Here is a 25,031-nt window from a genome sequence, read left to right on the forward strand (position 1 = left end):
AAAAGGAGCGAACAATAAAAAGGCTTTTCCCAGGAGTTCTTGCCCAGAATTGTGCAGTGTTTCCCTTACAAGTGCTGAAAATGCAGTTCCCCTGCAGCAGGGGATGCAGGGACAGGGGAAGGACACAGCAGTGCCTTGCTCCAGGTTTGCTATTCCTGCTCTAGTTCTGTTCTCCAGTGTTTTAGCAGAGATGTGAATCCAAGAGGTTTAATGGGAATGACAAACACAGGGCAGTGCTGCTCCCAGTCAGTTGATGCTTCACGGGATTTTAAAGCAGGTGAGCTGGTGGGAAAAAACTTCAGCTTTAGTTCGTGTGCTCTGCAGCTGAAATATTCAGGCAGAACACCTCAAAATAAGGTCCTCAATGACAGAAAGATGTTTGCACTAAAGTCACTGAACCAGATCACACTCAGAGATCCAACTGCCTGGTGGAATATTTAAAAAGTCTCTTCTTTCCTCAGCAGAAAGTGGCATTGTTTTTAAAGCTTTCACATTGTAATAAGCAATCTCCCCTTTAGAGAGATTGTTTTAAAAAGTGTTTTAAAGCAGCTGCTCCTTTAAAAATCCTGACAACGATGAATCTTGTCCTGTGCTTCTATAAAATAAGGAACTATCAATCCTTACACACAGACACACACCCTGCCCCTGAAACAGCGCAGCATCTTTCTCAAAACAATGCTGAATTCAACAAAATGCATGGAATTCATTGAAAACACAGAATCTTACATCACATAATTTAAAAATTAAGTAAAATCCAACACAATCTCTATGCACAAGCTGGGAACAAGGCAGAGGCAGCCACATCCCTCCCAGAGGTGACTTCACTGTCCCCCCCGGAATTTTATTTTCACTTATCTCCGAAGGAAAAAAAAAAAAAGACTTGTATGCTGTTTGCAGAGGGAAAAGGAGAATCATTGCCAGGTTCTTACCTCTGCTGCTGGCATAGAGGATCACCAGGGCGACGGCGGCACAAGTCATGAGGAGCAGCAGGACAGACAGACCCAGCGCCACGAAGCTCCAGGGCTTCTTCCCAGATTTCGTTGATTTTTCCACAATATCCATTTGGCTTTCTGATTTCCCCATTATTGTAACTCTAAATCGGGAAGGGGAGGGTAAAAAAAAAGAATTAACGGCACAGCTAAGTCAGCGCGAGGGTAAAAGCGGGAGAAAGCAGGGAGGAAAAGGAAGCAGAACAAAAGCGAAGGGAGAGAGGAAAGTTCCAAATTATTACATGTATTTGTCCATTTGATTGTCCACAGATTTGCCAACCTCATTCTCCATCTCCCGGGCTGTGTGTGCCCTCGGCGGGGCTGCGCTGGACTGGCTGCCCCGGGCTCCCAGTGGTGCAGCGCCAGAACTTCAGGAGCCTCTTTGGGAAGTGTGGAAGAGTCTCATGACCAGGTTGGGCAGCTCCTTTCTCCCGAGCGGGGAAGGAGGGGGGAAAACTGCCGCCTTCCACTCCCCACTTTGGAAATCTCTCTGCTGTTGTGAGGAATTCCTTCCGTGGCTCCGGGCAGGTCCGTCACCAGCCGGGGAATCCACCCCGGGATCCTTCCCGGTGCCTCCGAGCGGGGTCCCCGGCGCGGGCGGAGGGTCTGGAGGGTGGGAAGCTCCCGGGACACGCGTGGGCTCCCGGCTGTGCAGGAGGCTGTGCCCGGCAGCCCCTCGGAGCCCCCCGAGCCATGCTCGGAGCCGGGAGCTCAGCCCTGCGCCCTTCCCGGCTCCAGGGAAATGGGAAAAATCCCAACCCCGGGCAGCCGCGGGAGGAGGGGTTGGAGCGGAGCGGGGCTGGAGCTACTGCGGCTTCTCCCGAGAGTCCCCCCGGCTTCCCGCAAATCCCTGCGATCCCTGGAGTGCCACAGGGGAGGGGGCAACCCACCGAACCCCTCCGGCTGCAGAGCGGCCGCGGCTTTGGGCTGTGATGTGTGGGAACGGCTCGGGTTTGGGAACGGGATTTATGGGCTGGTCCCTTGTACACCCTGGTCCCTTACGCTGCTGCTGGGGAATCCGGCTGGTTACAACTGGGAAAGATGAAAGGGCAGGGAAGGCATGTGATTCCCCTGGGGGTTGGTTTTGTTCTTCCCCAGAACCGGCTCTGGAGTGAGGCAGAAGCAGGTCGGTGTCTGGGGGGTTTGTCACCGAGCTGCCGGAGTTCACAGGGGATAAATGGTCAGGTTGTGCCTCTCCCGACCTGCGCTCCCAGTCCCGTGTGTGCTCGGGAGGAGGTGCCGAGGGCAGAGCAGGGATTCCTTTGTGGCAGCCCTGGTTTGGGAATGTACACACAGTGTTCCAAGGGTAGGAAACAATGAACACCAGTTTCTTCTGCCAGGAGTCCAAGTCTCCTCTCCCAGTCAGGGTTCTGCCTCAAAATCCCTGCGAGAATTTGCCTTTTTTTTTTTCCTCAGAGTCATGTTATCTCAGGCTTCTGTCGAGTGTGAAGGCAGCTCTTCTCATCCCACCAGCTGAGGAGGAGGATGAGAACACAGGGATCTGAAAGGCACGTGCAGATCCCGGGTGTCCATATGGGAGAAAAAGCTGCAGAAGGCAGGGTCGCTCCTGGGGACAAAACTATGCATTTAATGAAGATTTCAATCATCCCTCATTTCTGTTTGCAGAAAGTTCTACAATTAAAAAAGACTAGTTTCCTCTGTATGTGAGTGTTCCTCACTGCTGAGCAGTTTTGCTGGTACCTTGTAACTAGGGTGGCTCTGGGGAGGGTCCTCCTGGTTGAAGCCCACAGCACTGCAGGTGTCTCAGGGTTTAATGCAGTTATTTTTTGAGATTTAAGGTAGTTATTCTTGTACTATGGCTATAAGATACTGCAGGGTATTATTTTCCCCATTTTGGAGTTGCAGAGTCAAGATGCCAAGAATCCAAGAGCCTTATTCCTACTGCTGGGCTGTAAGGAAGTAAAAAAAAACCCCACCAACCCAAACAAAAAAACCCAAACAAAAACAACCCTTCTGTGTGAGAAGAAGCAGCAGCAACTGTAAAGGACATATTTGGAGAATCATTAATTTTGATTGTCCTGAGCAACTTTGTGTGGTCACTGAAATAGGGCAATCCATCATCTTGGCATGCAGCAAGGTCCCTGTTCTGCTCCCTGCTTCCAAGGGGACAGACCTAGTTTGGTTTCTGACACTCTCAGCATCACCTTGTAGCCTGTGTGGCAAAGGAGACTTGATGCTGCAAAGTGGAATGGGGTTGTTTTGTTATTTACTTTTCCCTAAATCTCACATTCAGCTGAATTATTCCCCATTGAATCACTGCCTGCAGGAATTTTCACGTGCTGGTCTCTCACCTGCTGGTCAACTCCACAGTCCATCAGCCCCTGATTTTACCAAGCAGCTTAAAAAGCATCATCTCTCTTGCAGTACAGAGAAGGTGAACACTGATCTGGGGAATTTTTCTTGCAGAAATTGAGGAACAGTGGGGGGTTTTCAGTTCTTGGAAAACGTCCTCGGAAAACGTCCTCTTTCTCCAAAGCAGTGTGGACTCAAAACATATGAAGCAATGAGGCGTTTGCTGTTTGGGTTGGGCTGCTTTGAAAGGATTTTTCCCTTTTTGCTTACTTTGTAACTTTGTGAAGGAGCTTCTCCTGTTACTGGAATTTGGATGTGTAAAGAGCTCTCAGTTACAGTTTGGAAAAAGCCTCAAATCAGAGACTTTTACACTTGGATCCTGGAGGGATGGGGCTGGAGCAGCCAAGCTGGATGACTGCCTGCTTTTAGGATGTGTTCACTGTGAACTTTAGGACTCCACATATGAATATTCACTAAAAAGGTGCTTCCTCAGCCATAAGGCTTCCCCAGGCACACAGAACTACTGTGGTTCCTGAAGACAGACAGGGAGCTGCTCTGCAGTTTTATGCAATGCTTTTCTCCTTGGGAAAAATTCTCAAGTCTTGGAGGAGTTTAAGGTCAAAGTGTTCCAGCCCTGGACAGCAAAAAGCTGAGCTGGTGCCTCACTTGCCTGGGAGGCTGTATTTGAATATTTTTCTTTTCATATTTCCCCTGGAGAATCTGGAATAACCATGGCTATACCTGGGACACTGCACTGGGAGGAGATAGTAGTCAAGGATAATATTACCTTGCTCAGGAATTTGGCTGTTGTGTCTTAGTTCCACAGTGTCAAGTTGACCTGCAACTCTTCCTTTAGAAGGAATTGATTCTGGAGATAAAAATTGTGAAAAGCTGTTCATTTTTCTTCCTCTGCATGTTTGCTTTACCATCAGAGGTTGGGCCTCAAAAGCTCTGTGCTTATGAGGATATATCACCCAATATTCTTATAATATATGTATCTGATATTTGTCCATGAGGATACATTACCTCATTTAGTTCCCTGCCATCCAGAGGTTTTGCACAGTCTTTAGTCTTAGTGTTGATGTAATTGAATGTTCTGGGTCATCTGAACAGCTGGAACAGCTGACCCTGTGGCTGCTGCTCCCTGGATGCTCCCAGAAATCCAGGGATGCCCAGCAGGGCAGTGATTTCCCAGCCAGAGCTCTGGGCTTCTCCTGCAGGGATTGAACACTCCATCAAAGGTACCAACAGCTCAGTGTCCTAAAGCAGCCAAAGGACGTGGCAGCATCTTCAGTGTGATGTGTCTTAAGTGTTGTTCCCATGGAAACAAGGTCTCCATCTCTCTGTGTTACCCTCCTTACAGGCTGATCCACACGGAGATGTGAGGGGAAATCACACACCTCTGCATGTCAGGGCTTGTAGTTTGCCCTGAACCCTTTGCCTGTGCAAAAAAAGTCCCCTATAAATGGGGTTTAGGCAGTCCTGTGTCAGGGGAAGTGCAAAACCAGCTCTGCAATCACTTCCATGTGAACTGCAGGTTCCAGATGACCAGTGAGTGTGAGAGGCGAGGGACTGAGAGCAGCTCTGAAACTCCTCAGAGACTGCTCAAAACCTCTTTTATTGTTTACTTGTTTGGTTTTAGTACAATAAAGAACCACGGGTGTGGAAGAGCTCTAATCTGTCATGATCTCTATTTCAATGTTCAGGTTACACAAAGGTGTATTTCTTCTGCTTATATGAATTAATCTAAATAGGAAAACTCACCTGAACCAGGATTTATAACACATGGTCAGATTCACTCTCAGCACCCCTGGTTTTGTTCAGGAACCAGAGCAGTGTCACTATTCCATAGTCAGATTTAAATGAGTCTGGTATGTGCATTTACCTTAAACACGGGAGAAAATCTGAAGCTCTGGGGTGACATTAAAACAAAAAGCCCAAGCAAACAGCCCAGCCCCAGTAAATCAGCCCCACGCCTGGCTCCAAGACAATGGCTGGATGTTCCCTGTGATTTATTGGAGCAGGGCTGCCGAGCACAGAGGATAACTCATTGTGCTCAGACATAATGGGTCTGTCTTTGGGAGCCGGTGTAACCCTGTCATCTGTCAAGCAGCATAAAAGAAATAAAACCCAGCACTGAAATATCTTCTTGGAGCTGGTTGGCTCCCAGCTGTGCGTGGGGGAAATAAGCCCTGGTGGAGGCACAGCTGAAACAGGTTAGAACTGGGAAAACCTGGAAGTTTAGGTGATGTTTCAAAACTCTCATTTCACCCTCCCTTTAAAGATGAGCATCTTTGGAACATCATCAGAGCAAAAAAAAGCAGCAGATGTTAGTGCTGTTGGGTGTGCAAGGTAAGCCAGGATTTCTGCCCTGAGTTTCTGAATTCATGCACTTTGCAGGAAAAAGGGGAAGGTGTCTTACCTTGCTCTGGTGGAGGGTGTCTCTCAGCCGCAGAGCTCAGGTGGCTCCTGGAGTTTCTGGGGTGGAATTGAGGTGTTTGTGCTTTCTGGCAGCCAGAAATAAATGCTTATTCATGTTCTCAGCATTGATGCCTCTACCAGTGGTGGAATTGCAAAGTGCTGTGCCTGAATCTCCCTCTCTTTCCCTTGAACACTCACTCACACACAGGTGGCTTCCAATGCCCAATGAATTAAATGCTGAGGCTTCTCAGGGAGATTAACCCTTTCCATATTGGAAATCACTTGATTTTGTATCCAGACTGGAAAACAGGTTGTGTATCAGGCACAAGCCCTGCTGCCTTTAAGTGGACATGGTGATTTCCTGGCTTATTAGCATTTATTGCTTATTAGCATTAGCAAAGTCTCTTCTATTACAGCAATTAATCCTTAGGAAAGTCCTCCAAATTTTCCACCATGTGCTTTATTTTTCTCCCCAAGAGGTTTTTCAGGTATCTATGGCAGGAAGACTTCTGGAATGCAGTGTCTCCTTTCAGTGCAGTGATGAGTATTGCAATTACGTTCTTAATAACACAATGCTTTACAATGATATACCCGTGACTTAAAGGGTGTATTTTTGCTTTATTTTGCTGTGCAGGAAGACAGATTACAAACAAAATGAAGATATTTTACTTTGTTTTCACTGACTGAGCACCTAGAAGTTTTAGCTGTTCCATTAAATGCACTGTTTAGGTCCTTTAAAATGACAGAAAGAATTCCTGTTTCCCAGGAAAGATATTGTTGCGTTTTAGTCTGTGGCCATGACTCCTGGAAGTTGGGATTAGGAGTGGGTGCTGGGTCTGGAGGTGCAGGGAGGGACCTGGCTGCCCAGCAGAGAGGGGTTTGGATTCCAGGTGCCCCTCTGTGGTTGGGGTTTCCCATCAGGGACTGGTTGGGGGGTGTGTGGTTCCCTCTGTGCAGCACTGGGAGCTCAGGGATGTGTGTGTTCCTTGCACAGCAGAGGCTCTGGGGCTCAGAGAGGCAGGGCCCTGCCTGTCCAAGGTGTCTGAATGTCTTTATTATTCCCTAACCCCTGCCACTGTCAGCAGAGCAGAGCTGTGGGTGTGTGGGATGTTCCCTGGTCCCTGCCCAGGGTCTGTGCCAGGGGCAGCTGCCCAGACACACGAGTGGGTGAGGGCACAGGGCAGGGGGTGACCTTCACCAGCAGCCCCCACTGCGACAGGGGCTGGGGACAATCTGCAGCTCTGTCACAATCCTGTAAAATGTACAAATAATGTCAACTTCAAAGCACTCTGTACCCAGAGCTGAGGGGGGCTGACAAGCGTCTGAAAGAGAGCATTATCCCCATTTTACAGATGAAAGGGAGTCACACAGAGAATCAAAGTCAAGATTAGATTAATAGGCATTGATGCCAGAGGAGCTATTATGTCTTGTCTGGCATCTGGCAGAACAGAGCAGAGAATTTCACACAGATTTCTCCATTAAATCCCCAACTTCTGTTTTGGGCTTAGAAAGAGACCCCCGGAGCTGACACAAAGACACTGCACCATCTTCAAGCAAGTTGCTTGTGGGGCACTGGTAGAAGTTCACATCATATCCCAGTATGAGTTTATTTAACTTCCTGCTGCCTCATTTAGTTTTGTTTGAATAATATTATCAAGAGGCCCACACATCACCCAAAATTTCCTTTGCATTTCTGCTCCCCAGAGAGAATTATCAAGCTGATGCTTCTCCAGCTGCACGGGGAAGACAAGGGGCAAAAGGTGCAAGTTGCACTGGGAGAAGTTTCATCTTGACATGAAAAAGAATTATTTTTTTTTATTCAGTGAGAATAATCAATCACTGGAGCAGTGGCAGAGTCCCCAGCCCTGGAGGTTTACAGGATTTACCTGGGCAGGGATCTGGGTAATCTCATCTGGGCTCTCTTTCCCACGAGATTTTGGCTCATGGGTTTTTTTGAGGTCCCTTCCAACCTGGGCTGTTCTGTGATTCTGTGAAAAATGTTCTGTGGAGAGAGATTGGCTTAAAGGGTGTGTTGGATCAGGTCTTGGAGACCAACTCCAGCACCAGTTAGAGTTGATTTTCCCAGTTTCCCCTGTTGAGAAGTGATTTGGATCTTTCAAAGTGACACAGCCTATTCCAAACTGTCAGTTCCGTGGCATTTTCCTCTACATCTCTGCTTGATGTGTGATTATATTGCAGTTCATCAGTCAGGTTTATTAGTGGACTTAATTGGATTGCATTAGCTGGCATTTAAGCCATCCAAACCAGTTGAGAATGCAATCAATTAAAACATCCAAACACATTAATGGTGCAGACACAGGGCAATTTACGTAGATGGCTAATTACCTGTTTACTTCAGTAAGCAGGTTTTATTGCCCAAGAATGGACAAATGATGCATGAGAAGAAAAGAAACAACATTGCAAGAATTCTGTTGGCAAGGCTGCAAAAAATAAGAAAATGGCAGGGTATAATTGTCTCTATTGTTAAACTCTGCAGTGAAAGAACAAACCCTACACCGTGACAGGCACTCAGAGGTGTTCCTAATCATTTAGGATTTTAATGGGAGTTCTGGAGAACACAGTGAGTGTATTACGAGGGTTGGAATGTCTCATAATGGGACATCTGAGCTTTCCAAGCAATCAAGATGCTCGGTGAGATGGTCATTTTAAGTGGGAAAAAACTAATCCCTGTCAGTTTTTCATTTCATCCACTACTGATCTGGATCCAAACCCGGGGCTCCCTCGTGGCTGCAGGTCCCTGTCCCTCACACTGGGTGAGGTGTGTTTGGTGTCTGGCACTGGGCATCTGCAGCACTGACCTGGAGAGGGAAGCACAACTGAGGGGCACAACAAAATGGAAACCAAGGACTGGAATGGGATCATTAACATCCTCCTGTGCTTCCTGCTCCCTCCTACAACCCCCCTCTGGCTTTGCAGCTACATTTTCTCATCGACTGTGACACAGCTCAGAACGAGCCCCACAAACTGATTATCAGACACTGCTCTTAATTTCCTTTACAGTCCCCGGGGAAATTCCTGTGCTCGTTTGTTCTCTGCAGCTCCTGGCTTTTTGGGATTGTGCAGGGAACACACAGACACAAAAATGATTGGGTTGGGTGGTGAGCCAACCCTAAAGCCACAGCTGATGTGGCAGGGTTTGCTCTGCACACAGGGCAGGTCCTCAGGGGCTGTCAGGAGCACAGGGTGGGCTTGCCAGAGCCTCAGGGAGGGTTTGGCCACACATCACGTGCCCAAGATAAACTTTGGATGGGAAGAGAACTGAAAATGAAATAGTTACAAGTGCCTCAGACGTGTGGGTTCCACACCTGTACTGAGGTGTGGCACCCACGGGGTCGGTGGCACCAGGCTGTGACATCAGGGAGGGCCAGGACTGGCCTTTGTCCCTCTCTCAGTGAGAAACCAAAAATAACATCACTGTGATCAAGGCTGTTTTCCTCTCTCTGCTGCCACACCTTGGGACTGGCCCATGTTCTCTAACCTTGCCATCTGGGTGGCAATTCCTTCCTCCCCTGCCCTCGTATGTCCCCACCTCCTGAGTGCCACAGACACCAACATCAGCTGCCTGCCTTCCACCCTCCAAGCACTTTTGGGAGCAAATAAACCAATGCTCCTGTGCTTGGGGTGTCAGAGTTGCACACACAGGTGAGGTCTGCAGCATTCCTTGGCACCCTGCAGAAAAAGTCACTCCTGGAACACGGAGCAGGAGCGGGAGGAGAAAGAGTCTTCTGAATCCCACAGCTCTGGGATGCTGTGCCTGCTAAATAAGGAGTCATTTTTCTTCAGGTGCCACTGAGAAATGGCCAACTGAGCCAGCAGATTCCAGCACAGACCAGTTTATCTGAAACACAGCTGAAATGGCCGAGGCTCCAAAGCCAGAGCACCCTGGCAGTGATAATTCCATGTCACACATCAAATTGATGGTGGCAGCCCTGGCAAATTGGAAACAGCTCCATGCAGCAGCAGTGTCATGATAACACAGTTCATCTTCTGCAGGGAAAGGATAGTAAAAGAAATGGCTTTTGGATTAGCTGTCATTAAAGTGAAACATCTGCCTCTGCAAGTGGATGCAGTGTCCTCACCCGGGCACGGGGAAGCTCATTAATGTCCCTGGGTTTGATGGCCCCGAGCCAGGGCCACACTCCCACAGCTCCAGGGCTGGGGAGCACAAGGGCTCAGCCTGAAAGTCAGGAAGATGAATTCCCAGGAGATGTGTCAGCTTTTAAGGCAGTTGCAGAAGTTGGCTGATTGTTCAGACTCTCTCAGTACCCGGCAGCACATAACCAAGTGAAATAAAAAAATTAACGGGAGCGAGAGGATTTTAGAGGAAATGAAACCTTTTGAGGTCACAAAAGCTCAAAGTTCAGCTCTGTCTGAACTCGAGGAACAGCTTCCAGTTGAACAGTTGATTCCAAACACTTTGCCATCATTTCTAAGCTGTTCTTTGCCTGCTGGACTGCAGAGCATGAGGTCAGGAAACTTCACTCGTCTGACTGTGTGATGCAAATATTCTCACATCTGATTTTCCTTTTCTGTACTTAAAAGGAATGTTGGATACTTCAGAGAGGCAAAGCTGGCAGGTAGCTGTTTGTGTAGGAGCATTCTGAGCCATGATTTCAGGTTTCTTTCAGTGTTCATTACCTGGTGATGATGCACAACAAAGTCCTCTGTGTTTTAAGGTTGCAGGATACTTTAAAGGAACAAAATTCATGGAGAGAGAAGAATTATTTGTTAGTGTCGTTATAGAACTCTGAGTTGAATAAACTACAGGTATTTAATCTTTCCTTGGGATGACTGTAGCTTCAAGCTGGATTACAAAGAGGTATCCAGTTTCACTGTTTGTTAGGCCATATTCTCTTCCTGATTACATTAGCCTTGATTCATACAAATACATTGGAATTCTTCACAGTTTTGTAACATTTACAGCACCAAGCCATAAGGGTATGTCCTAAAGCACTAAAGACTCTCTATTATATAGAGTCCCTTTTTTAAGTATTCAACCATGCACAGAGTGAGGGATGGGTCTCAAAGCAGTTGGAAGCAGCTCATAATCTCCATGAATTGCAGCATAACACTACAGAAACTTATAGAAATGATCACTGCAGGTTTTTTTAGCCAGATTCTTCAACCTGAAAGAAGTGGAAACAATAGCATCTTGATGCCAAACAGGGGGGAAAGTACTCATCAGTGTCACTGGGATTAAAATCAAAGTAACTCTTCTTGAATTCGAAGGGAAAGAAGCCCAGTCTCAGCTGTGCTCTTAGGGCAGAAAAGGAACATGCAGAGAGGGAAAATGAGATGGGAGGTGGAAGGTTACAGATGATGTCAGTGCTCTGGGGTTGATTGCTTGGCTGCTGAATGAAGTTTCACTCTGGATTGTTGCCTTTGAGAGAACAATATAACAAAAAAGAAAAGGCTCCCTCTCCCTTTCATCCCAATCAAAGCAGGAGAGCAGTTCTCAGCACTGCTTTGATCTTTGTTTTCAATGGTAGTTTCTGTTTTTCCCCCGTGGTTGTATTATCACACTCCAAAAACATCAGGAGAAGTCACTTGGAGAAGCCAAAACAAACAGAGGAGGTGGTTGTTTTGGGTCCCACCTTGTTTCTTCTGTGGGAAACCTCCTGAGCTGAGGGTCCCCATCGCACAGGGGAGGTACCAGCAGTAAATTTGGGGTGCCCCCAAGCCTGTGATGGGGGCATCACCTGCCAGTGATGAAACCAGACACATGACAGCAGGCAAACAAACCCCTTCTGAGCATTCCAGAGGCCGATTCCTGTGCTGTTCCCTGTGGATGGGGAGGGATGAGGGAGAGCTGCAGCACTGAGAGCAGCCCCAGCAGCAGCACCTTGGCCGCTGCCTCCAGCCCCAGCTCCTGCTGCACATGGACCATTCCCGGGGAGTTCATGCTCCAGCTTTGGTGCTTGAATACCCAGGAGTGTGAAGGATGGTGTTTAGTACCTCTGACAAACACCCCTACAGAGAGATCATCCCCATTATCTGCTCTGGCAAACAGAGACACGGGACCTGGCAGCCCCAGGTGAAGTCTGGAGTCCGGCTGCCTGTGTGTCCCAGATAACAGGGCAGGACTCCCAGGACTGGGTATCTCATCTCTGTTGAGTCTCATCCTTCATGTTATCTATTGTTTTATTGTTCCCTGTGCTAGTAAAACAGTTTACTTGGCATCTGTGCTGCTCCACTGTCCAATATTGGTGCTGATCAGTGCAAATCCACTGCACTTTGCCAAGGGCAGAGCCTTCCACCCAGGAGTGGGTCAGGAGAGGGTGTAACACACATGGTCCTTCACAAACACATGACAAAAGTTATTTTTGACTGATCTTTTTGACTGGCCCATAAAAATAAGGCCATTTAATTGAATAGTATGTGTTAGAGCTAATCAAATGTCACGGAAATACATGATTATTATTCATAAGCTGCAAGCCATTTGAATGATTTCCTTCACTGGGACTGGAACCCCTGTGTTAGAATTAGTTCAGTTTAGCCAGAAGAAAGCTTTCTTCCCAAGGGGGAGTTTACACAATCCACAATAATTTTTAAATAATTTTAGAGAATCCTGAATGCTGCAACTCCCCTTTTTCCCCACGGCTCTCTTGGTCAGTTTTGCTTCACCACCTGAAACTTTCTACTTCTCTCATCCTCTCATTCTTCTACATCTCTCATCCTCTCATCTGTTGCATATTTATTGTGAGCTCCTCATCTTTCCCTTGCTCCTGCAGCCTCACAAACAAACCACGCAGCAACCAGAGAGTGGAAAATCCCCGAGCAGGGAAATCAGTGGATGCTGCAGCCCGACGCCTCTCGCTTCAGCCTCGCCTTCAGCCTCTGGAGCTCGGGGGTTTTATCAATCTGAAGCCCATAATCCATGACCTCCCAGGCCTCTTCATAATGCTGCATTTCCAAGTTTTGCTGTGCAATCCTGTGGAAGGTCCTGGCCAGGGCCTGGCTGCCGGGATGCTCCGAGATGCTGCCCAGTGCCGCGGGCCGGTCCAGCCGCAGGGCCTGGATGTACTGCTGGACCGCCGCCTCCTCCTGCCCCACGGCCAGCAGCAGCAGGGCCCTGGAGCACAGATCCTTTGCTCGTGTCCTCGGGCTGTGCCCGCCGTGCCCCCGGATCAGGGTGTCCATGTCTGCCAGGGCCCGTTGGTGCTGCCCCAGCAGCCCCAGGCACTGGGCCCTGCGGCGCAGGGAGCGCGGGCTGGACCCTCCGGCCACCACGGCCAGGGACAGGAACCCCAGGGCCCTCTCGTACTGCTGCCCTGCCACCAGCACCCGGCCCTGCTGGGCAGCCACCTGCGGGGACAAAGGGACTTGGGGTTAGGCACTGAGTGGAAAAAAACCAGGAAAACATCCATGCTGGAATGGTCGCGCACACAGACACCAAAAATTTTAGGTGTTTTTTAAAAGTTGTGGTTGCACCCAGTTGGAGGATTAACCCCATTCTCCGGGTTTGCCTGCAGGTGTAAAACTCTTGGATCATTTGCCGTTATGTCAGGAGTTTCTGAACCCCCCCCTCCTGACAGGAGGGTGTAGCCAGGTCAGGGTTGGTCTCTTCTCCCAGGAAATGATCAGTGAGACAAGAGGACATGGTCTTCAGCTGTGCCAGGGGAGGTTTAGGTTGGATATTAGAAAGAATTTCTTTGCAGAGAGGGTGATCAGCCATTGGAATGGGCTGCCCAGGGAGGGGGTGGATTCTCCATCCCTGGAGGTGTTTAAGATGAGACTGGATGTGGCATCAGTGCCATGGGCTGGGAACCACAGCGGGGTTGGATCAAGGGTTGGACTTGATGATCTCAGAGGTCCCTTCCAACCCACCTGACTCTGTGATTCTATGATTCTATGATTCTATGATTCTATGATTCTATGATTCTATGATTCTATGATTCTATGATTCTTTGTTCCTGCATGTTTGCCTACAAGTTTGTCAGAATTTCTTCTGAACTCGTTGATGTTCTTCAGGAAAGATGAACAAAAATCTGCACAGACCAACCTCCCCACAAATATCTTCATGTGCTGATAACAAAGGTTTTGGTCTCTACCGAAGTTCACCCAAGCTGGAGGATAAAAAGGCCACCTGATGTCTTTGCTAATCATTAATCTCGAGTGCAAGTGAATTCTCTGCCCCTGTCTGAAGGGAAAAACAACAACAGGAAAACAGAGAAGGCAGAAAGAGCCACATAATTTTTAGGTGCAGGGAGGTCAATAAAGAAAACTCCATTAGAACGATTTGCCTCAAATGGATTTCTCATTATTTCCCTTTATTGGTAATAAATAAAGCTTTTAAGGTGCTGCAGCAGAGTGAATATTTAAGTTATAAACAAGGCTGCCACCAGCAGTGGGGTCTTACAAAAGGCTGAGCCAAACAGCAAAGGATAAATATTTTCATCACTCTCATTTTATGGGCTAACACTTCCTTTTGGATGCTTGTGGCCCCCCAGAACCCAGTTAGCCCAGGCACTGTCTCAGCAGCCCCAGTGGACAGCCAGGCCAGGCCTCCCAGTCCCTTTATGTGCCTTTTTATTTTGGTTGACTTTGATTAGAATTGATTGTTGTTGAACAGGACTGAGGAAAACAGTTCTGGATGAGAGGGGTCAGTGTTGCAGGGCAGGTCTGAGCAGGAATAATTTAGCCACTCCTAATGGTTTGTGAGGAATTCCACCCCAGTTATTTTGTTATAATGCATAGAATATATATAATAATATACGTATATTTTGCTGGTTTGCTATATAAATGTAAAATCCTTTATATAATCATATTTATTAGAGAGTCTCTCAATTTCCACACATGCAAATAGCAGTGGGACCTCTCCCCAGTCAGTGTCAATCCCTGGCTTTAACAATTCTGGCTGTAAATTGTGAGGCAGCCTGGCCAACCCCCCCCTCAGATATCTGCACATACATTTAAAGAGCAGCAAGTTTAATTTGTGCTCTGAAATGTATTTAAGACAACCAGTCAATGCAAGTGTTTCCTCAGTGGCAGGGTTTTAACAAGGGGTCAAGGTGGAACTGCAGCTGGCAACAGAAGATGTTTTTTTTTTCCCCCAGAAATTCCAAAGTTCTAGATCACATTGTTCCAGAGAACACAGTGCAATTCCTCAAAACACCTTGTGTTTGTGTAGTTAAATTGTCATTTTCAGTGTTTAAAGTGCATTTGTTGTCTCAAAGGCAGAAGAAAATACAATTTTTGTTGTTCTGCTGGGTGACTAACCTAATGCTGAAGGTTTCAGCAGCGTTTTGGGTTACTGCACCCATACAATATTGCATTTATTAACTGAGCCACTGCTTCCATTTCTTCACACTTCCCTGGGAGTCCCCAGAGTGAGCAAACCACAGGATTCTGCATTTCTTGCTGGACTTGGGGGAAAAAATTATTCAAACTTGTCACTAAATGTTTGATTTTGGCTTCCAGAATGGAATAATTCTGGTGCCACCCGAAAGGGCTCTGTGTGAGCCTGGTGACTGGGCTCCCTTGGTCAGGTCTCTGTGTCCTTTTCTTCCATCCCTTTACCTCACTGAGTGATAAAGGACTGAAATTACACATATTTTGGGGTCGTTTTTGGTTCCAGTCCCCAGTGACTAACCTTGTGCTGCAGGTGACCAAGATCCAATTCCTCAAAAAGGAAAGGAGGGAGGAGTTTAATGGAAATGGAATTATGGCCAAGGGTTAGTCCCTGAGCACTAAATCCCAGAAGATGGATTGATGAACACTGAGCTTTGGGAGAGGGTTGGATGCTTTCAGAGCAGTTTGGAGCAAGTCCTTCCTTCTTCACCTGCACATTCCCTGAAGGAATGTGAAATGGCAACTTCACCTTGGGCTAAGGGCCTAATTCCATCACAGACCATACAGTTTTAGAAACCATTTTTGTGGAGGTCTGGATATCCTCTGGCATGTCCACAGCTCTGAGGATCCAGTGAGGAGTTGGGAACCTCTGGCTTAGGAAACCAAAGGGTTGAAGCTGCACCAGCAGCAGCAAACTCCCTTCCTGTGACCTTTTGCAGCTTAATAAATCTTTCAGATTCCTATTCCCAGGGGGCTCTCCCAGTTGTTTACAAATTTCTTAGCGTGGGACCCCTCAGGCTATAAATAAATGGGAGAATTTCGTTGCTTTGTTTTTCATGAAAAAAACTGAGTACATCAAGGAGCTCTCTCCTTCCTCCACCCTTTCCTATTCAGCTTATGGGGGATTATTTTTAGCCCTTCAGACCAGACTCCAGGGTGATGATGACACGTTTCTAGAACCTCCAAACGCTCTAAAACAATGTGGCAGAAATGCTGCTGTGCTGGAGGGCTGAGGCTGAGGGCTGGGTGTTGAACCACTCAGCTCTGCTTTGCTGCAGCCTCCTCACCTGGGAGATGGGGGTGACAGAGAACAGCCTCTCCCAGGGTGTGCCTGGGAGCCATGGCAAAGCAAGGCCATCATTTTGGCACTAATTCTGCCTGTAAATGTATTTTTTCTTTCACTGAGATCTTCCTTTCACTCCCAAACTGGAATAACCTTGCAGGCAAAAGGAAGTGCTGCTGGGAAGGGCTTTGAGGCACCAGGCAGGTGAATGAACCAATTCCTTCCCCACCCCAGAAAATAAACACTTATTGTCACAAAATACATAGAAAAAGGCCCAGGTGCTTGAGCTCAAATGTTTACTCAGTTGAGCAAAAGCAGAATATAAAAGAGATTAATGTTTTCTATTCAAACTCCTAACACTGGTATTTAGTTCCAGTTTTGAAATCAGTCCCGTCACCCCTTTTCTCTCAAGTTAGCAGAGAAATCTTTCATTTCTCTATTTCAAGACAGAGACAAAGAGCCTCTCCCATTTTAAAGGCTTCACTCACCCGTGGCACCAGTGGGTTCTGACACATCAGTGCAGTTTAACCTTTAGAAAAACCAGTTTGGGGGTTGGTTTTGTTTTTTTTTTTTTTCCCTTCTCTTTCTTCTTTTCTTATTGAAGCACAAGAATATCCCTCCTGTGTTGCCTCACAAAGCAGCACGGGTGGATTTAGCTGAGAGACTTCCCCACAGAAGGAGTGATGTGGCAGCAAGGGAAATTCAGCTGCAAAATGCATCTTCATTTACAGACACCTCCTCAGGGCCTCCACAGCCACAGTCTCAGCTGTACCTTTATCAGCCTTCCAAAGTGGAAGATTTTGCAAATTGGCTCCGAAACCTTCAAACTCTCCCCCACAAGACTGAACTTTTTACATTATTCAGAAGAGAGGGGCTCTTTTCTCTGTAATGGGGCACATCTGGGGACTGGTAAATTAATACTTGTTTACTTATATCCTCCTGCTGTTTTGTTAAAATCCATCCCAAGTACTCCCCTCGATGCATTAAGTGTGTCAGCGTGTTGTTTGTTTTATAACCTGGGAGAGAGCATAACAATATAAGTTCTCACCAGGGCGCACACCAGCCCCAAATTGAATCAAAGGAAGCAAACTGCTTCTCAGAGCACAGAGCTTCTGGGTAATCAGAATTGCAGATGCTTGACTGAGTGTTAAAACTCTTCACCATCAATCTGGACTTATCCTGTCTTATTACTGGAGATTCTTTCTCAGAGCTTGGGGGAGAAATTTGAAAAAAATATCTGATATTTGAAATGTCTGAAATTTGAAAAAAAATGCCTGATGATACATATTTGGGTGGGCTGGAGCAATATGCCATTGCTGTGCCCGACAGTTTTAGCTTAGAAAACCAATCTCAAAGGCCAGTAATGTTATACAAATGTGAATATAAAGGTCTTCCCCCACACTTCTGCTCACGACAAGGCAGGGAAAAATCTCCACAGCCTGGTTTTGCCTCCCATTTCTTTTCCCACTGAATCCCTGGGTGTGGATCAAAAAGAGGGCTGTACCTGAGCCAGCTGCTGCTGCTGCTTGGTGTCCACGAAGCTCAGGAGAAATTCCAGCTCCCTTTCATCTCTCTGGGCCAGGGCACTGAGCGAGTGAGCTGCTCCTGCCACGTCCCTCCTCTTCAGCTGCAGCACAGCCAGTCGTGCCCTGGCACAGTCCTCGGTGGGGCAGTGGCCAAAGGCTCCCTGGAGGTGGGTCAGGGCCTCCTCACACCTCCCTGTGGGGTGACACCAGCACAAGCTGCATAACCCATCCCTTGGGGGGAGAGACACCAAGAAAACCCCCCAAAGCAGGATTTAGGAAGCCTGTGCACAGCCCACACCTAAAGGTGTTAATGACTTCAAATTCCTTCCCAGAACATTTCCAGGCTGCTCTCGAGAAGTGCTGCCCAGAACACACTTGGCCATTGAACATTCCCTGCCTTTCAGCTCACTGCTCACCCCCCGAGTCCGACCAGCTGTGCCAAAGGGTTGGGACTCACCACTTGCAATCAGAACATCTGTGTAGAAGATGTGATACTGTGCAGCCCTGCGGATTTTGATCAGTGCTCTTGCAATCACCAGGAGGTCCCTGAGGGTTTCTGCTTTCGAGGTGTCTCTGGTGGCCACGAGCTGGGTCAGCGCAGCCCTGCCGTGCTGGAGGAGCCACCCAGTGAGCAGCTCTTGGGCCTCACCCTTCAGGGACAGGATTGCTGGGATCACTGCTCCTGCCTCCACCTTCAGGGCCGAGATCAGATCTTGCACTGCCTCCTGTGGAAAAACAACACCGAGGAATGAAATGGAAGCAACAACTAAATATTGGTCATTTGTTCTCTCAGGTGCTTTCAGTTCCCTGCTCTCCCACAGAAACTCTTTGCTCTGCCCTGTCCTTGTCCTGCATCTTTTCCATTTGCAAAGCTGGTAGAAGGGCAGGAAGGCAGGTTTGGATGGCTGTTTGCAAAGTGTTTGGAACTCCTTGGGTTATCACTGAAAATCGTGACTAAGGTTTAGTTTTCCTCCCTCTAGGCTTGGGAAAACAGACCAGTAATATCAGGTGGGCTGGTTTTACACCCAGCCCAAACCAGAGCCTTTCACTGCCCACATTCTGTGAGAAACTTGAATTCATGACAAACTCTGTGATGCCTTGCCCTGATGTTGTTTAACACCCTCAGAATAACCCCCAGGAAACCAGCACGGTGGAATTACCTTCTGCTGCCTCAGAGCCAGGAACACGAACCCTCGGCCGCTCAGAGCCTGCACGTTCCTGGGATCCTCCCTCAGGATGGCATTGAAGTCAAAAATCGCAGTTCTCATCTGCCCCAGGCGCCCGTAGCAGCGAGCCCTGCTGAGGAGGCAATCCCCAGCACCACCACCTGGGGACAGGGATGCAGCCATGGTCACTCACCACAGGAAGCCAGAGAAAAATTCCACTTTGCCTGAGGATACTTGAGGAAGTGCAACGAGAGGGCTTAAGTGGAAGTTTCCTTTATTTTTGTTGCAAGTGGAATTCTTATCCCATATTATCACTTCTGAGTTGAAAGGGAAAAATAATCTGTGTCGGGTTGGAATAGGAGCTGCACAAATGAGAGGAAAAGCTCCAAGGAGGAGATCTGTGGGGATGTGAGAGTGGAGGCACAAAGCCATTTGGCTGCTTTAGTGAAGTGGAGTCAGAATCACAGAATAGTTTGGGTTGGAAGGGACCTTAAAGAGTCCAACCCCCTACCACTGGCAGGGAAGGTACACTTTGTTTGGGATAAATGAGTAATCCAGATGGGACTGACTAATTCCCTGCCAGAATTAATATGCACTGGGACTTGGGATACTAAGCTTTTTTTTTGCCTTTTTTTTTCCCCTCTGCTTTCACATAAGTGCTGCCCAAATAAACACATAGAGCTGACAGTGAAAATCCTGGTCCATCCACTCCCTGGCTGCAGAGCATTTATCTTCCTGCCATCCACATGCCCCTTCCTTTCAAGGCAATTTCGATAAGGATCTTAACATGCCCAGGGTTGCAATCCATAACTGTGGCATCCCAGTACTGGATGATAAATCATCAGTGCCACTGGAAATATGTTTTCATGGGAAGGTCAGCAAACGCAGCTGCCTGCAGAGATGAGCCAGCAGACAGGCTCCAAGCAATTCTGTTACAGTAATGAGCCTTTTTCTCCCTCCTGATATGCTCCAAAACTCCTGTACCAAAGGTTATTATCACTCTGGAGCTCGACCAATTGGCTCCTATAAAGACAATCTCCATTTCTCAACAAGCATCTGTTCTAGCAGGTGGGGAGCTGATAAGCTGGAACGCAGGGGCTGTGAAATGGAACCATCTCCAGGCAATTAACAGGGTTTTTTTCCATTTTCATGAGCCAGTCTCTCTTCTCCTCAGTGCTGCTGTCATAACATTTGCTCGGAGTGAAAGGCAGATTTCCATACAAACATGGTTTCACTTGGAACATGCCAGCAGCGTTCCCGCCTCAGCCTGAGCTCCCTCCTCGGGAAAAGCTGGGACAGTGATCCCATGGGAGTGGCTGCACTCACTCTTTGCACTGGAACTGCACAGGCTGGGCTCTCTGGCTCAGAACTGAACTGCAGAACTGAACTGAACACTTGCAACCCATTCCAAGGAATTCACAGGTTGTTCACTTATTATTTATTGTTTTATTGCACCTTTCCATGGTGCAGATGACCCTGCTGTTCCAGTCTTCTTGTTGGGGAGGTGGCAGCTGAGAACTGGCTGGACATTCTGTCCCACCCACTGATCTGATTTCCCCTGGAAGTCCATCTCCATTGGTACCTTGATGCCCTACCTGCAGCAATAATTGCACAGGACAGGTAGGCAATGGCCTCTTTGATGTGAACATCCTCCTGTTGGCTCTCCAGGATGGCCAGTGCTTGGAAATGGCAGTGGGTTTGCATCAGCTTCCTGTCCTCAGCCTGGAAAATGTCCATGATGGGCAGGAGGCAGGAGGTATCTCCAGTCCTGATCACCCTCTGTAGCAGCTTAACAATGGAAGGGAGAAAGGCAGCAGAGGAAGATTTGCGTGAGGAGATGTGAAGTTGTGTTAAACTGCCTGGTGAGACCAGTTTGCTCCCACCCAGCACTTCCCCACCTCCCCCTGGGGCTTCTCCCAGCCAGGGTCCAGCCAAGGACAGGAATCTCATATTTAACTCCTCAGCTGGCTCTGCTGTAAATGCATGTTGGAGAAAACATCAGTTCTTATCTTTTCTCCTCACCACTCCAGCTGTGGAAACAATTGTGGGGAAATGCCTGGTGCTGCCTGGTTTATTTTGGGCAGCATCTGCTCCAGACTGGCAGGGAAGTGTTTGTATAAATACAGATGAACCACAGGAGGGTTGCCCCCAAAAATAGAACCTTCCTGTGGCACAGAAGGATTCCAGTGACCCCTTTTGACTTTAAATCAAAACTAGTGAGTTAATGGAAAGTCAGGGAAGTGCTGAGCCTTTTTTTAGTGTTGTTATTGGGAATCTGGGAAAAATATGGATTCAAATCCACAAACTGTTTTCCTCCTGGAAAAGAATCTTGCCTGACCTGTGGTATCTTTGCCTCCATTTACTGCAGTGAGATTCATAGGCAAGGTTTTACCACATTTCCTATGGAAATGAATCAAAAGGTGTTTTCTGCAGCAACCAGCAGGTACTGGATATTCAAATCTGAGCCAGGGAAGCCAGGACAAGAACAAAGCTATCCTGATGCACCAGACACATCCATTGAAGTTATTACTTTTTCTATTTTATTAATAGATAAAAGCATTTGGCTTCCCACAGGCAGGTGGGATGAAAACATTTTGAAGAGAAGTTTCTGGTGATGTGTGTTCCCATGCAGAACTTGCAGCAGAAGCTGCAGATAGGAATCCAACTTCCAGGGGCAGCACATGGACTCTGATAAAGCCATGTCACTCATTAACAGCCTTCCCAAAGGCAGCAAATTACACCAAATTTTACTTTTCACGGGGAGTAGTGAAGTGGCTACACTAAAACCTTTCTCTTTAGGGTTAGCATTTATGAGGCACTTTAAAAAATGCAATAGTTCCCTCTGATGGCAGAACCCGGGAATTCAGCTTTGCAATCCCTGGCAGGAGGATGAAACATGCTGGAACATCTTCCAGGGTTTCAAACACGAGCATTAAAGGGAGAGAACTGCAGACTGATATTGGAGGTTTTGTGTCTTTCCCCACCCTGCTCTCCAGGGCTTCATTGGGACAATCAGTGGGGTGGCACTGCTGCCTTCTTTTCTCTGGGGAAAATCACCAATCCCACAATATTGTCCCTGGGGGCAGGATGCTCAGCCATGCTCTGCCTGCTTTAAGTCTCTGCTGGAAAGAGCCATGAGAGGAATGGGCTGGATTTAGCTGAGTGTGTCCTATGCTACAGACAGAAAGTCCTGTGATTCTGGTGCATCTCAGGCCTGTATTTAGATCTTAAAAGTTTTGCTAGAGGTTGAATCACCTAAACCTCACGTGGGCTCCAAACTCCACTGTGTCAACAGCTCTCCTTGTTGCTGTTCCTGGAGTTTCTAACAGCAAAAAGTTTATTTGTAAAAGGACAATGCACACAAAGCACTGAGCACGAGGATTAATCTGTAATTTCACTGAGGTCTGGGACAGGCAGTGCCAAGCCAGACAAATGTTCAGGAGGGGATGACCCTGAAGGGGAAGCTTTTCCAGGTGCTCCTTACCTGGTTTCCATCACACACAAACCCTTTCTTCAGCTGCAGCAGCGCCAGCCTGGCCAGGACAGGAGCTCTTTGGGGGTTCCTGGAGAGGGCCAGCGAGAGCAGCCTGTGGGCTTCTTCTCCACGGCCCATCTGGTACAGGGCATCAGCACAGAGGATCCTGGAGGCCTCATCAGCAGTGTCCAGCTCCACCAAGAGACAGGCCAGCTGGAAAACCCCAGGGGCATCTCTGGAGGGGAAAAAAAATGACAAAACAAGCCACCTTCAAGGTGAGGAATCTGCCCAGCGCTGTTTGTTTTTCTGAAAATGAACCGAACCGCCCCCCTGGGTACCTCTTCTTCTGGAGCATCCTCTGTCCTTCCTCTTGGAGAACTTTCAGCAGCAGTCCCCTTTGGTTCCATGGCACGTAGGACTTGATGGTGAAGATGGTTTCCTCCAGCTTTAACTGGCAGGCAGTGATGTAATCCAGGGCTGTCAGGTAAGAGCTGCCACCAGCAATGCGGACAAGCCCACGGCCACACAAGGCTTTAATGCAGCTGTTGGGATGTGGGGAATCGTGCTCAATGACCTTCTGGAAGTCCTGCAGGGCCTGCTGGTGGTCCTGGGCATGCAGGGAGCAGAACCCTCGCAGTGCCAGCAGGGTGTTGTGGTAAGTTCTCTGCTCTGCTGCCAGGAGCTGGTCACAGATGCCCAGGGCAGCCCCGGGGTGGCCCTGCAGGAGCTGGCACTCTGCCAGACGGACACTGAGCTCCCTCTGGGACCCCGGGCAGAGGTGCAGGAGGAGCTGGATGGTCTGGATGACAGGAGGGAGCAGTTCAGCCCCACGGTTGCCCCTGAGCTCGGTGCGAGCCCGCACGGCCTCCCTGTATGCTGCAAACCTCCCCTCCAGGACAGTTCTAGCCTGCTCTTCAACCTTCTCAGCGTCACAGGGTGAGAAAAGCTCTTCAAAGTGTCTCCTGGCCTGGGCAGGGTTTGCAGCAAAGGCTTCTGCTAAATCCTGCATCATTTCCTCCATCCGTCCACCCAGGGAGAAATAGGCAGCAGCCCGTTCCAGGAGCAGACCCAAAACTGCCTCATCTCTGTGCTGACCAGCTGAGAAGCCCTCGAGGGCCTTGGTACAAACATCCACGCACTCCTGGAATTTGCCTGTTTTTAATAGGTGAGCTGCCTGCAGCCTGCACACCCAGACATCCCCCGGTGCCACCGCAGCCAGGAAGCCCCAGCAGCTGCCCAGCCACTGCTCCGAGGAGCTGCAGTCTGGGCTCTCCTCCTGGCACGTCGAGAGGTAGCTGGAGAAGGCCTGGATGACCCGTGGCAGGTGCTCCCCTTGCCTGCTGCACACGTGGGCCACCGCCTCTGCCCCGTGCAGCTCGAAGGCTTGGACGTACCCCGCCACCCCCTCCCTGAGCCCCGACCCCGACAGCACCAATGCCAGGGCCCTGAGCAGCAGCAGCTCCATGGGGCACCCCGGGCCAGCCTGGAGCAGGACATCACATCTCCTCAGCACCTCCTCCGGGCGCCCTCGCCGCAGCAGAGCCTCCAGCTCGTACAGAGAGGACACCACGTTGTTGGGGCTCAGGGCGGAGAGGAAGAAGGCAGCTATCCCCACACTGAGGGACACCACGGCCAGGTGCTTGCTCTGGATCCTGGGGATCTGCCCCTTGCCCTGGCACCAGGTCTCCAGAGTGGCTATGAGCTGCTCCCGGAGCCCGCTGTCCATGCGGGTCACCCTCTGCTCTGCTGTGGGGGCACAGCAGCTGAAGGCAGCCAGGTAGAAGGTGGTGGCTGTGGGCAGGTCCTGCTGGGCGAGGTGCTGGTCCCCTTCCCCGCAGAGCAGGGCAGCCAGCTCCTGGGGGGACATGCTCTGCACCCTCACCGGGACAGGGCTGGAGCCTGTAAAACAGAAATCATAGAATCACAGAATCATAGAATCAGCTGGGTTGGAAGGGACCTCCCAGATCATCAAGTCCAACCCTTGATCCGACCCCGCCGTGGTTCCCAGCCCATGGCACTGATGCCACATTCAGCCTGTCCTTAAAAACCTCCAGGGATGGAGAATCCACCCCTTCCCTGGGCAGCCCATTCCAATGGCTGAGCACCCTCTCTGGAAAGAAATTCTTTCTAATATCCAACCTAAACCTCCCCTGGCACAGCTGAAGACCCTGAGCCCTCTTGTCCTGCTGAGAGTTGCCTGGGAAAAGACACCAACCCCCCCCTGGCTCCCCCCTCCTGTCAGGGAGTTGTAGAGAGTTCAGGGTGAGGGGCTGCAGAGCACAAGGTGCTCCTACTTTACCTCCTCCCAGCTGAGGGACATGAGCAATCCCAGGTGCTGTGAAAAGCCAGGGGCTGGACACTGAGAGGTTTCTTGGGGAGAACCAGCACAGAGGTTCTTAGTTTCCAGCCAGGTGAGGTTGGCTGGGAAGCAGCCACACAGCCTGGGCAATGCTCCCTGCCCATGGACCATCCAGGATGAGTCCGGGCTCCCACCGGGCTGTGTCCTCCCTGGCTGAGACCCCCCTGTGATGAACCTTTAACCATCGGCACGGGGGAGACGGGACCGCTCCTTGATGCTTCACCCCCCGCTTACCTGTTCCCCTCGCCTCGCAAAAGGAGAAGCGAACCTGCAGCTTTGGTCCCAGCGGGAAGGACGAGGCTCCTGCGGCTCATCCCTCACCTGCGCAGGTGAGGGGCCCTCGGGGGACGAGCCTGGGGGTGCGGTGGGTCCTGGGGAGCGGAGCTGGGGTGGCTTGAGCTGAGCTG

At 49.1% G+C, this 25,031-nt stretch overlaps 2 protein-coding genes across 5 annotated transcripts in view; both read right to left on the minus strand.

The window, feature by feature from the left end:
* Nucleotides 1-10,238, minus strand: part of MMEL1 (membrane metalloendopeptidase like 1) — a 29,448-nt gene extending 19,210 nt beyond the window's left edge. Inside the window, exons 1-3 of one of the 4 annotated variants that reach the window (XM_027702142.1) lie at nt 10,227-10,238; nt 1,232-1,458; nt 930-1,093 (exon numbers count right to left, since the gene is read on the minus strand). In XM_027702142.1, coding sequence (XP_027557943.1) covers nt 930-1,093; nt 1,232-1,281 — 214 coding nt within the window. In that variant the 5' untranslated portion in view covers nt 1,282-1,458; nt 10,227-10,238. Of the gene's footprint in view, nt 1-929; nt 1,094-1,231; nt 1,696-5,724; nt 5,972-10,226 lie in introns of those variants that run through there. The other 3 variants (XM_027702144.1, XM_027702143.1, XM_027702140.1) reach the window with 3 other exon arrangements.
* Nucleotides 10,239-12,530: 2,292 nt separating this feature from the next.
* Nucleotides 12,531-24,149, minus strand: TTC34 (tetratricopeptide repeat domain 34). The gene is made up of 7 exons (XM_027702111.1): nt 22,604-24,149; nt 22,275-22,500; nt 20,386-20,578; nt 18,785-18,951; nt 18,082-18,349; nt 17,603-17,817; nt 12,531-13,073 (listed from the first exon to the last, which is right to left on the minus strand). Exons 1-7 carry the CDS (start codon nt 24,130-24,132, stop codon nt 12,531-12,533), a joined length of 3,141 nt encoding a protein of 1,046 aa, XP_027557912.1. The 5' UTR covers nt 24,133-24,149.
* Between the last annotated feature and the right edge of the window lie 882 nt (nt 24,150-25,031).

The sequence above is a fragment of the Neopelma chrysocephalum genome, unplaced genomic scaffold, assembly GCF_003984885.1.
Source record: "Neopelma chrysocephalum unplaced genomic scaffold, ASM398488v2 Primary Assembly neopelma1_180, whole genome shotgun sequence".
In the NCBI taxonomy this organism is placed as follows: Eukaryota; Metazoa; Chordata; class Aves; order Passeriformes; family Pipridae; genus Neopelma; species Neopelma chrysocephalum.